The 13,240-nt window shown below is 36.6% G+C and overlaps 1 protein-coding gene across 2 annotated transcripts in view; it reads left to right on the top strand.

Annotated features, from left to right (window-relative positions):
- Window positions 1-13,240, top strand: part of EXOC6 (exocyst complex component 6) — a 182,964-nt gene that overhangs the window by 82,224 nt on the left and 87,500 nt on the right. Inside the window, exons 14-17 of one of the 2 annotated variants that reach the window (XM_066355669.1) lie at window positions 1,659-1,764; window positions 6,255-6,361; window positions 9,954-10,065; window positions 11,104-11,238. In XM_066355669.1, the coding sequence (XP_066211766.1) occupies window positions 1,659-1,764; window positions 6,255-6,361; window positions 9,954-10,065; window positions 11,104-11,238 (460 nt within the window). Of the gene's footprint in view, window positions 1-1,658; window positions 1,765-6,251; window positions 6,362-9,953; window positions 10,066-11,103; window positions 11,239-13,240 lie in introns of both variants that reach the window. The other variant, XM_066355668.1, reaches the window with a different exon arrangement.

The raw sequence follows: 13,240 nt of genomic DNA, 5'->3' as shown, positions 1-13,240 counted from the left end.
AATCTTGCACCTCTTTTATTGTACATCTAGCATATGATTATAAATTATAAATCTGTTTGGATAGCTATCCTATTAGGTTCGAGAACAAAGATCTTGCTTTTATCTTCATGAAGTAGGGTGTTTTCATCACAGTTAGCCCAGAGCCTAGCATATAAGTAATGCTCAATGAATATTAATCAAACTAGGTTTTTGATTAAAAGGAAGTTGATGATTGGACAGCAGGTATATTAGGACAGGCTGGGTTATGCTACAATAACAAAAATGACTCAGTGGATGAACACAGACATTTTATTTCTCACACACACAGAAGTCCATAGTGGTTTAATAGTCCTAATCCAGGCTGTTTACATTTGTGACTCTACTTTCTCAACATGTGGTCTCCCCTATCACCCTAGGAAAGGAGGGTCACACAGTTAGCTCATAAATGCTTTAGTTTGAAGCAACACATATTGCTTCCATTTCTAGCCCAATGGCCAAATCTGGTCATATGGTTCTGCTTATTTGCAAGGGGGCTGTGTAGGAGAGCACATGGATATTTGTTGAGTAGTACATGTCCCTGCCTTACTAACTGTAAAAGGTCCTTTGCCAGTGACATTATGAGAGACTAAACAATAGAAGACTTCGTTTCATCTTCAAGGAGCTTATGACCTAGCTGGGAAGGAGAAGAGACAAGACATACAACTTGAGAATTGTTCCTATCAAGAAATGCGGCTGGAATACTCCATTTTATGGCTTTGCTTTTAGTTATAGATAATAGATGAGTTCATTTAAAGTATATCATCTTTAGGCCTGACCTGGGGTGGCGCAGTGGATAAAGCATTGACCTGGAATGCCGAGGTCACGGGTTCAAAACCGGGGCTTGCCTGGTCAGGGCACATATAGGAGTTGATGCTTCCTGCTCCTCCCTTCTCTCTCTCTAAAATAAATAAATAAATAAAGTCTTTTAAAAAAACTTATGGGAGAAAGTATGCTTCAGATATTATGAAATAAAGTAAAATGTCACTAAAGAAAAGGATATCATCTTCAGAATTGAGCTGAACTAGAAACTAAAACTAAAGTACTGAGAGGATGTAAAACAAGGGGAGGGAACAGATTACACATGAATTTTGAAAGGGATACGAATTATTTGGCATTTTAGAATTCTGGATGATTATCCAGTGTTTTCCAACTTAGACCTTTAACTGACAAATTAATGCTTTGATAATAGTTGGGATTTTTTGATGGGTTTTATTTATTTAGTCATTTATTTATTTTTATTTTGAGAGAGAGAGGGAGGAAGGGAGAGAGAAGGTAATAAGCATCAACTTGTAGTTGCTTTCATTTAATTGTACATTTAGCTTCTCATATGTGCTGTGATTGGGGCCATGCCAGTGTCTCCTTGCTCAAGCCAGTGACCTTGGGCTTTTCATGCCAGCGACCTTTGGGCTCATGCTGACAAGGTTTGGGATTCTGTGGATGATACCCCTATGACCTCAGCATTTCAGATTGATGCTTTATCCACTGTGCCACCACTAGTCAGGCTAGTTGGGATTTAAATATATATATTTAAAATATATATATATATAATATATATAATTATATATATATATAATTGTCCTATAGCACTCTAATGATGTTTCCTAATATTAAATTTTCAATTCTCTCTTCTTTCTTAACAGGGATATTTTTGAAGAAGATAATTATAGCCCCATCTCTATTGCTAATGAAGAAGAATATAAAATAGTCATCAGTAAATTTCCCTTTCAAGATTCAGACCTTGAAAAGGTACAAACTAGTTCTTAATTCAAGAATTTTCTTAAAAATAAACCCATGACATTTATTGCTACATAATATTAACCTGACACTGTAAGTGAGAATGCCTTCTTTTGAGGCAAGTTTTTTCCTCGTGTTATTTGAGAAAACTGATTGTTTTGTTAAAAGATTATATTACTGCTACTACAATTGCTATTTTGGTAAAGTTAAGAGGGACTTTCCTAGGGATACTAGGAACAGTTGTCCCAAGTGTTAGGGGAATTCTTAGGGCAGGTGTTGCTAATGTTGGGTAGATTCCAAATAGGACATGCTAAATGTTGAGTACATTATAGGAGTAAGTATAACTTAGGGAAAGAGAGGGGAATTTCTTTGAAATGTCCATCACTGTGGAAGATCTTCTTTTGTGACTTTTTTTTCTAAAAATGTATTTCTACAAAAAAATTATCTTGGTTAAGTAAGAGTGAAGGCAATAGCCACCTATACATTTTTTCCTGAAGGAGGAATATATATTTTGGAGTCAAGATGTCTGAATAAAAGACAGGATGCAGAAAGGAGATATACCAACATGTAGAGTGTTCTGGGATTACATATGATTGTACCTGTGTGTGCACACATACACACAAACACACACACTGCACCTTTCCAATATCTCCGGGTAGAATCAAATCTCATGGGAATAGGGTTTCATATTCCCCATCATTGTCACCTTTTTTATTCTCTTTATTATTTTTTCTCCTTACTATTATATTATTTTTCCAGCTACTTATAATTTATTCATTTTCTACAGTTTTACCCCTTTCCAATGAGCAAAAAGTGAATTCTGGGTGAAATGTGTGAATGGTGTTGGTAAATTTTTATGTTATTATATGTATAAGCTAAGCATATTATGTGTACTAGTCACTAAATATAGGACCAGGTAATTCAGTGCATAGCTTTTAGAGTATAGCTGACACTGCCGTTGCATAAACCTAATAGCTGTGTTCTAACACACAAAAAAGACTAGATTATTCTAACTCTACATTTTTAAAGCCCTAATCAAAATTGTTTCTGTCAGGAAGTATTACCAGAAGACTCTCCATTTCATGGCTTGTTTTTGTTTTGTTTTGGTTGCTGGTAATAAAGTTTGTACAGGCTATAGTATCTCCATAAAGAGCATTGGATTGGTCTGGGTTCACATGCCAGCCCTGCCTGTGGCTTATTATGGGGAAGTGGCTTACTCTGTTTGGGCATTTGTGGCTCATCTGTCAAGTGAGGGGTTTGGACTAAATAATCTCTCATGTTTCTTTTAATTACACTAAAGTATTCTAAATAGATTTATAGTTAAAAGGAAGTGTGACTTAGCTGGTAGGGTGCTTCTAGAATCTATAGTAGGATTAAACTCATTAGTAGATGTATTCATTGGTCCATATATTACTTATCATTAAAAAAAGAACTATTAATAAAAGCTATTAATGTAAATAAAGGCCACATGGAAACTTTAAATTTGACAACTAAAAAAGAAATTCCATAAATTATTTAAAAACAATCTCTTGGTTATGTGTGTGTATATCTTTAATATTTTCCCTAATTTAAGTATATTTTTCAACTGAAGCTATTAGGAAAGATATAAAACTCTTTCAAATGACATTATTTTCAGGGTAAAGTGAGGTATGAGTGAGAAAGAAAGTAAGACTGAACATATATGCAAAATCAGTCTTTTTTGCAGAAAGTTGTGATAATTCGATTAGAGCCCTCTGGCTAAAATAAGAACATATTTATATTGTTTTTAATGCCATTAACCCTTTGAGTAGTGAGTTTTTTTTTTGTGCTTGCTGACCCCTAGGAGTGAGTTGTTTATTTTAAAAAAATGAAATTGTTCCAGTTACAGTTTTATTAACTTAAAAGCATGTTTGTTTGATAACCAATTTATGGAAATAAGATCATATATTTGCCTTTTTTTAATGTTGCCTTACACATTTTTTAAATAAATCAATTGTACTCTGGATGGTCAGGAGGCACAAGGACGTAAATGAACGTTTGTACTACTCAAAGGGTTAACATAAGTTCTTAAAGCTGAAATATCTTCCAAATAGACCTCTCTAGTTAATATGTGGAGAATGGATTGGAGAAGAGTTTAGGCTAGTGGCGGGGAGGTTGCTGCAGTTACCTTGATAAGAAAGATTGGTGCCCTGGCCGGTTGGCTCAGCGGTAGAGCGTCGGCCTAGCGTGCGGAGGACCCGGGTTCGATTCCCGGCCAGGGCACACAGGAGAAGCGCCCATTTGCTTCTCCACCCCTCCGCCGCACTTTCCTCTCTGTCTCTCTCTTCCTCTCCCGCAGCCAGGGCTCCATTGGAGCAAGGATGGCCCGGGCGCTGGGGATGGCTCTGTGGCCTCTGCCCCAGGCGCTAGAGTGGCTCTGGTCGCAATATGGCGACGCCCAGGATGGGCAGAGCGTCGCCCCCTGGTGGGCAGAGCATCGCCCCATGGTGGGCGTGCCGGGTGGATCCCGGTCGGGCGCATGCGGGAGTCTGTCTGACTGTCTCTCCCAGTTTCCAGCTTCAGAAAAATGAAAAAAAAAAAAAGAAAGATTGGTGACTTGAGTGAGAGTAATGGCCATGGAATTTAAGAGATGTTTAGGAGGCAGGAGCAATAGAAGTTGGTGATTATTTGTATATGAGAAGGGACGAAAATAGAGGGGTCAAATATGATAGCCAAGTTTCTTAGACAGTGGTAGCATTCACTAAGGCAACACAAGAGGAGCAGATTTAGAAGGAAAGGGCAATAATTATTCTATTGGGATCTATTGAGTATGTCTTGATTACCCTCAAACACTGGTATACAACCACAAGTGTCACAGTGTAAGTGGTACAGCCAAATTAAGGTGTCCGAGTGGTAGTTAGATATACAGATTCTGGACTTCAGGAGAAATATTTGGCCTGAATTTATAGATTTGGGAGATATTGGCACTTGCATGGCGCTTGAAGTCATAAGAGTAGACGAGATCATGGAAAGGCAGTATGTATGGTAGGAAGAGAATATGTAGAATAGACTGTAAGGCATAGTAACAATTAAGGCATAGCTAGAGGAAGAGACACAGAGAAGGTAGAAGAAAAATAAGAGGAAAACCAGTGCAGGGCATGGAGACCAAGGTAGGAGAGATCATCATTTAAGAAACAGAAAGGGGCCGACTGTGTCAGATACTTCAGATAAATCAAATAACATGAGAGCTGGAAAAGTCCATTGGATTTAACATTTACAAGATCATTAGTGACCATGGTAAGGGTACTTTCACTGATATAACTAGGTTGCAATGAATGTGGAGATAGAAATATCTCATGAAGTATAGATAAGGGGCTTTTGTTAAAAATCTGGGAGAGGCCCTGGCCAGTTGGCTCAGTGGTAGAGCATCGGCCTGGCGTGCAGGAGTCCCAGGTTTGATTCCCGGCCAGGGCACACAGGAGAAGGGCCCATCTACTTCTCCACCCCTCCCCCTCTCCTTCCTCTCTGTCTCTCTCTTCCCCTCCTGGAGCCAAGGCTTCATTGGAGCAAAGTTGGCCCGGGTGCTGAGGATGGCTCCATGGCCTCTGCCTCAGGCGCTAGAATGGCCCTAGTTGCAACAGAGCAACGCCCCAGATGGGCAGAGCATCGCCCCCTGGTGGGCATGCCGGGTGGATCCTGGTCGGGCGCATGCGGGAGTCTGTCTGACTGCCTCCCCATTTCCAACTTCAGAAAAACAAACAAACAAACAAACAAAAAAACCCAACACCTGGGAGAGAGTTTACCTTTTGGAAACCAAGAATTTGCTTATGGTTGTTGGCTGATAAAGCAGTTTAGCCAAGAATCACATTGTAAACCATTGGCTGCATACCAGTATTTGATGGTATATTGGTCAGAGAGCTGTTGTAAGGTATTCTAGGGGTTACAGAATGAAATAGATACCTTCTTGAATTAGTATCAAGCCTTCATTGAGAGTGAATGAAGGGAGTCTTAGAATGGTTTGATGACTGAGCCAGGAAGCTGGCTCATAATTTTCTCTTATTTTTTAAAAATTTTATTTAGAAAATTAAATTTAATGGAATGACATTGATCAATAAGAGTACATAGGTTTCAGGTAAACATTTCTATAGTATTTGAACTGTTGATTGTGTTATGTGCCCATCACCCAACGTTAAATCATGAACAGCTTGACTCTTGTATGATGAATACAGAGAAGCAGATGGCTGCCAGCTATGCCTGCAGGATATTTGTCCAGACATACAGAGAGGTATTGATACAAGCTTTCTTTCCTTGTTAGGAGTCTGACAATAGGACTTATGACACAGGCAAATTGCTACATTATTTTTGGCAGAAATATTTTGGTTTTCTTTAAAATCTCCAAAATAATGTAAAAATGTAACGGTAGACTTTGAGATGCAGCTATTTACTATTAATTCAAATGTGCAATCAATTTAATTTTTACATTTTTAAGTGATTAAAATAGTTTCTAAAATTTTGAAAACATTAATTTTTCCTTTCTACAGCAGTCTTTCCCAAAGAAATTCCCCATGTCTCAGTCAGTGCCTCACATTTACATTCAAGTTAAAGAATTTATTTATGCCAGCCTTAAATTTTCGGAGTCATTACATCGGAGGTAAGTTTATTCATGAGAAATGTATCCTTATCATAGCAATTTTTACGAAACATTAACATTTGATTTCCAGGGCCATGACTTTTATTGGATTATTGTCTCATTGGAAAGGCTACCATACTTTAGTGATATGGGATTTAAATACTATAAATCTGATACTGTATATATTTTTTACTTTTGATTTTTATTATGTAAATCTTCAAACAGACATAAAATAGAGATAATAAGATAGGAAACTCCTGTATTCTCAGCATCTAGGCTTAACAATAATAAACATTTTGCCATACTTTGTTTTTCTTTTTTTTTTGCTGAAGTATTTTAAAGCAAATAATGACATTTTACTCCTAAATACTTCAGTATGTGTTTCTAAAAACAATAAGAATGTTTCAGTGTTCACCCACACTCAACAAAATTAACACTTCCACAGTATCATTCATTCCCTAGTCAATATTTTCTTGGTTGTCCCCAAAATGTCTTTTTATGGTTGGTATGTTTGACTCAGTACCCAGATTAGGTTCTTACCTTGCGTTTGTTGTTAAATCTGTTCACCAGTGTCCTTTTTGTTTTCTTTAGTTGTCAAGTTCTTACTTGGTTTGGTTTTTGTATTTTTCAGGTTACTAGTAGCTAAACAGTATCCCTTCTTTATCTATATCATTGATTTATGAGAAAGCTGATATTCTCAATAGTTTGGTTTTTCTCAAATGGGCTTAAAGTGAGGACACATACAAAATAATAGAATTAATAAAGAATGCTGTAGCAAATTGGTATCATATGTAGTAAGAAAGCACAGCATAGCAACTGTTGGTACTTACAGCCAATTTGATTTTATAGACAAGTGAATACCATTTATTTGGTATGAGAAGAGTAATTTCCTACATTTGTGGAAATAGGAAATGTGATATTATCCCTGTTTTAGTAATAAGGAGACTGAGGCTCAGAGCGGATTCATTGTTTGTCCAGAATGATGCAGCCAATTAGTGTGTGGGCTAGGAAGGAGTTCTTCTGACTCCCTTATTGGTGAAAGTGTGTGACATCAAAGGAAAACAATAGTAATGTTAGAGGAACAGTGATCTTTATCCCTCACCCTGTAGTAGCTACCTAGATGGATCCTGCGTTATAGTCATATGATATATTTCTAATGGTGAGTACTCTGGAGGAGGGAATGGTGATGCTGGCCTTCATAAAATACTGTCTCCCTCTCTGAGATCCAGTGTTAAATGCTTTTGAATTTTAAGTCATCAAAAGGCATGAAGGCAGTTCAGATATAAGAATTATTTGTAACTCTGGCTGATAGCTCGGTTGGGTGGAGTGTCATTCCGGCTCAGAGGCGGTCAGTTCGATGCCCGGTCAGGGCACATGATGCAGGAGCAGCTTGATGTTCCTGTCGCTCTCTCCCTGCTTCTCTTAAAAAATAGAAAGAGAGAGAGAGAGAGAGATTTATTTTTCTAGCTGAAACAGTGAGAACAATGACAGTTTTTAAATTATATTTCATTGTATCTGTTTATTATAATTTTTTTTTATTTAAACAACATATAAATAAGTGGGAAAAGAAATATGTATTATTCCAGGATAAAAGAATATCTGATTTTAGGTCTTTTACTGCTTTTCCCTGTGAATAGGGGTTATGTAAAGGCTTTCTAAATTTTTGTTCTTAAATAATATGAGTTGGAAAGGAAAGGAAAAGAAATGAAGACTGATACCTAATGCATAGCATCTGCTCTGCTATGTGTTTCTCACAAGCCAGTGATCTCAAAGTGTAGTCCCCAGGCCAGCAGCTTTAGCATCGCGTGGGAAATTGTGGAAATGCAACCTCAGACCTACTGAATTAGAAACTCTGAGAACTTGGTTTTACCAAGTTCTCTGGGTGATTCTCATGCACTCTGAAGTTGAAGAACCATGCTGTAAGCTTCATCATATACCTAACCTCTTATTCCAGAGTCTCTAAAGATATATTTTGCTTTTAATTCCAATATAATCTGGTATTTGAGAAACAGTTAGTACAGGTGAGTATTAACTGAAAAGGAGTAACAAACTATTACAGTAGTTGTTTTCAATAGTGGAGCTTGAAATGCCTGAGAGTCACCACTAGATTATGCCTATCTTGTTTTTACTTTAACATTCTAAAGCTCTGATCTAAGGCAGAGATAGTATAATGCAGTGGTTAAAAACATAAGCTTCAGACTTAGACCTTAGTTTGAGTCTTGATACTGATACTCACTAGATGTAGTAGGATCTTGGGTAAGTGACTTAATCTGGTTAAGTTGCAGTTTTCTCATATGTATATAAAATTAGGAAATAATTCATAGGATGGTTGTAAGAATTAAATGAGGTTATACATGTATATAAAGCACTCTATATACAGTAGTGCCTGGTACATGGTTGACACATAGGACTTAGGAGAAAATGGGATACTACAATATTAGATGTAAGACTGGTGCTTGCAGTATTTTATTTCATATACATTGGGGAAGAGTTGGAGAATTTTTAACTAAGGAATGACATGATTAGAGTTGTATTGTGGGAAGTTTACTCTGGCCTCAATATGGATGATAGATTGGAGAGGATAAAAGAATAGTCATGTTGAAGAGGTGAAGGCAGTGGTTCAAGAAATCATTATTTACTTAAATTGAAGGCATAGTGATTAGGAGAAAATAATAAGCTTTTTAGTGCTAGCCTAGGAATCTTTATGATGTTAAGAAACATCATAGGTTTTTTTATTTGCACCAAAATAAAATTAGTGTAAGGTAATTAAACAGTTCTTTGAATCTCTGTTAAAAATCACAACATAAATAGATATCTTAGTTATATTAAAATTAAATGTAATAATTATATTTGGAAAGAGCTCACCTCAATTTGCATTTTAACAATAATTTTGCCTAGATTGTATATGAAATGTTTTTAAAAGTGACTGTCTCATAATGGAATCATAATTTAAGAATAATTTTATTTCCTTATACTAAGCACCCCACCATTTTCCTGTAATAGTTAATTGAATACATTTAAATTATGCCATAAATGAATATTCTACTTTATTGAAATGTCCCTTTTGTGAAATTAAATTGTATTGAAATTTATGATTTAATTATGGGCAATTGTAATTAACTAGTTAATTAATTTGTTTATTTATTTATTTTTAAATGAGAGGAGGGGAGATAGTGGGACGGATTTCTGCATGCATCCCAACTAGGATCCACCCAGCAACCCCTGTCTGGGGTGGATGCTGGAATCAGCTGAACTATTTTTTAGCACCTGAGGCTGATGCGCTGGGATCAATGAGCTATCTGTACTTCCTCAGCCCAGTGCTTGAACCATTTGAGCCACTGGCTACAGGAGGGGCAGAGGTGGGAGGAGTGGGAGAGAAGGAGATGGTCACTTCTTTTGTGTGCTCTTATCAGGAATGGAACCCCAGGCATCCATACATGGGCTGACACTATCCACTGAGCCAATCGGCCAGGGTCATTTTGTAATTTATTTAAAGATATAAAGGAAAGAGGTGGAGCAGGTTATTTTACTAAATTGTATTATATTATTTAGGAGGCTAACTAACTGTCTATACCCTGGCTAAAAGCATAATAATATCAACTTTTGTTTTTAGCTCAACAGAAATAGATGATATGCTTAGAAAATCTACAAATCTGCTGCTGACCAGAACTTTGAATAGCTGTTTACTGAACCTTATTAGAAAACCTCATATAGGTTTGACAGAGGTAGGTTTATAGCCAAATGTTTCACTATAGGAAACCAGTATTTTAAATTAAGTTATTGCTGACATTATCCTGTAAAACTAGCTTTCTAGTTTAAATTTATTAATTGAACTGGATTTGTAAATAAAAGCATCAGTGTAAATTTAAGCAGTGTGAAGGAAAAGGGTTTTTACATGGGAAATGGATACAGTAGTTTCTCCTTATTCATGGTTTCAATTACCTATGGTCAACTGCAGTTCAAAAATATTAAATGGAAAATTCCAGAAATAAACAATTCATAAGTTTTGGATTGAACACTGTTTTGAGTAGCATGATGAAATCTCACGTTGTCTCATCTGTGACGTGAATCATCCCTTTGTCTAGCACATTCATTCTGGATAGGCTACCTGCTTGGTAGTCACTTAGTAGCCGTCTCAGTTATCAAAACAATTGTCTTGTTATCACAGTGCTTACACTCAGGTAACCCTTATTGTACTTAATAATGGCCCCAAAGCGCAAGAGTAGTGATGCTGGCAATTTGGATATGCCACAGAGAAGCCATAAAGTGCTTCATGTAAGTGAAAAGGAGAGAGTACTTGAATTAATAAGGAAAGAGAAAAAAAACATATGTTGAACTTGCAAAGCTCTATGGTAAGAACCAGTCATCTGTCTATGAAATGCTGAAGCAAGTACTGTTTATGGTTTCAGGAATCCACTGGGGAGTAAGAACGTCTCCCCTGTAAGTAAGGGGCAACTGATGTAGTTGAAGGTGAAAAATGAAAATACTCACTTTTTTACTTGGTAATAAAATTTGAAAAAGTATTTTGAAACATTTTAAATTAATTGGCAGTTAGACTCTTGGTTATTAATTTTTTTAAATGATAGCATTCATAAGCAGTATTTGTAGCAGGCTTTTGAAATCAGATAATCAGTTGTATCCTGAAATGCTATAATTATGCATAAGTGATACAGTTACTGGAAGTAATAGTCCTGTTTTTAAAAATCAGTTGGCTTTGTGTACATGTAACATATGTTTTACCGGATATATTTTGTATTTTCTAGCTAGTGCAAATCATCATAAACACAACACACCTGGAACAAGCTTGCAAATACCTTGAGGATTTTATAACTAACATTACAAATATTTCTCAAGATACTGTTCATACTACAAGACTTTATGGACTCTCTACCTTTAAGGTATGTAAAAATCTGACCAAATATTTTATTTCCATCTCTATAAGCAAACATCTAAAAATTAAAGACAATTTTTTTATTGTAAACATGATTCTGTTATATTCTGAACAATTGAAAATGAGAGGTAATCATTGTCAGCAGTGAGCAGGTAAATGTATTAATATAGAGGAAAGTATATTGTCTTTTTACAGCTATATTACATTTTGTTTATGTTTTAAAGACTTCTAGTGGTGCTGGTCTCACTGGATATCTGTTAATGTCTCATAGTTCAATAAATAATTTTTTATATAATGTTTATATGTGTTTATTCAGAAATTAGAAATGTAAGATGAATTAGGTAAGTGTAAGATTTGCTTTAAATCCTTAATTGGCTCCAATCTGAAGAAAAATATCTAATATTATATGTTATTAAAGTCCTGCTTTTATCTGAACGGGAAGATTACCTTCCACATCCAATTATTATGAGGATTAAAGTGGATTCTTAGCATAGTTCCACTTGTTGTACATTATTTATGCCTGAGCACCCTATTAGGTGATGAGAATATAAAAATGTATCCCTGCTTTCAAGAAGCTCGTGGGAGAATAACTATAAAAAGGCACTTGATGATATGTTGTGGTAAGTACCATAACATCGGAGAAAACTCCACAAGGTTTTGGACACTTACTTATTCAAGAACAAATTGATTCTTTACTTTTATATGAGATTTTATGCGATCTTTCTCTTTTTTTCTTTATCAAAAGAAAAAAAAATGTCCTTATGTCCACGTATTACTCATAGGCTCTCCAGAAGGGATTTTTGGAGGACTAGGGTTGTATACATATTTAACTGGTAACATTAAATTTATTGAATTTTTTAATCCTCTTTATTGACTTTATTGGGGTGACATTGGTTAATAAAATTATATAGGTTTCAGGTGTACAATTTTTTAATACATTGTGTGGCCAGTAGCTGTGGCTGCTGTCTCTGCCAGGCAGGTGCAGGTTCTCATTGAATTCGGACAGAGGGTAAAGAAACAGCAGAGCCGAAGGACGGTGAGCCAGGCCTTTATTCTAGTCTCGCAACCGGCTGGCGAGTCAACACAAACACACAGGGCACTAAAACCCACTCACATCTCCAGTTCCACAGCCAGAATAATCTTTCCAGTGTTTCCTAGAATCAAAGGCCCCCCACCAGCTCAGTCACCTCTTTTTCACCATCTGCACACCTTCTCCCTTCTCACCTCTGCACAAACTGGCTTCTCCTTCAGCACCCTGCCGTCTTGGCTGCCTCTCTGCAACAACGTGGCCTCCACTTCTTCCTTCTTCTTAAAACTTTTTGGCATGAAAACCCCTCCTCCAGCACACATTAGCATAACAAAGCCCTTCCCAAGCAGGAAGGTAATTAGCTGTTTCACCTGGCGTGGCTATTTTTAACAATAAAAGTGAGCAAAATCAAATAACAAATTTTACAAACTTATTTACCCAACATACATACATCGTCTGTATATTGTGGTGTGTGTTCACCACCCAGAGTCAAGTCTCCATTGGTCACCACTTGTCCCCCTCTGCTGTCTTCTCCCGTGCCCCACCCCCTTTTCCCTCTGGTGATCAGCATACCGTTGTTTGTGTCAATGAGTTTAGTTTTGTATTGTTTTTGCCTAGTCTCTTCACTTTTTTCACCCAGTCCCACACATCCCCTCTCCTCTAACAGCTGTCAGTCTGTTTTCTGTATTTATGAATCTGTTACTATTTTGTTATCTTATTTTGTTCATTAGATCACACATGAGTGAAATCACATGGTACTTGTCTTTCTCTGCCTGGCTTATTTCACTTAGCGTAATGCCCTCCAGGTCCATCCATGCTGTCGCAAAAGGACTTGCTTTTCTTTTAAGATTCATAGACTTTAGTAACCCTAGCTGTGCTCAGAGCCTGCAGAGATGACCACAGTACTGGTTAGTTTTGTTTTGTTTTTTTAATTTAGAAACGAAATATAATGGGGTGACATTGGTCCATAGTTAACATTAAA

This window comes from Saccopteryx leptura, chromosome 13 (assembly GCF_036850995.1).
Source record: "Saccopteryx leptura isolate mSacLep1 chromosome 13, mSacLep1_pri_phased_curated, whole genome shotgun sequence".
NCBI classification, from domain to species: Eukaryota; Metazoa; Chordata; class Mammalia; order Chiroptera; family Emballonuridae; genus Saccopteryx; species Saccopteryx leptura.
This window is presented reverse-complemented; position numbering and strand designations above follow the sequence as displayed.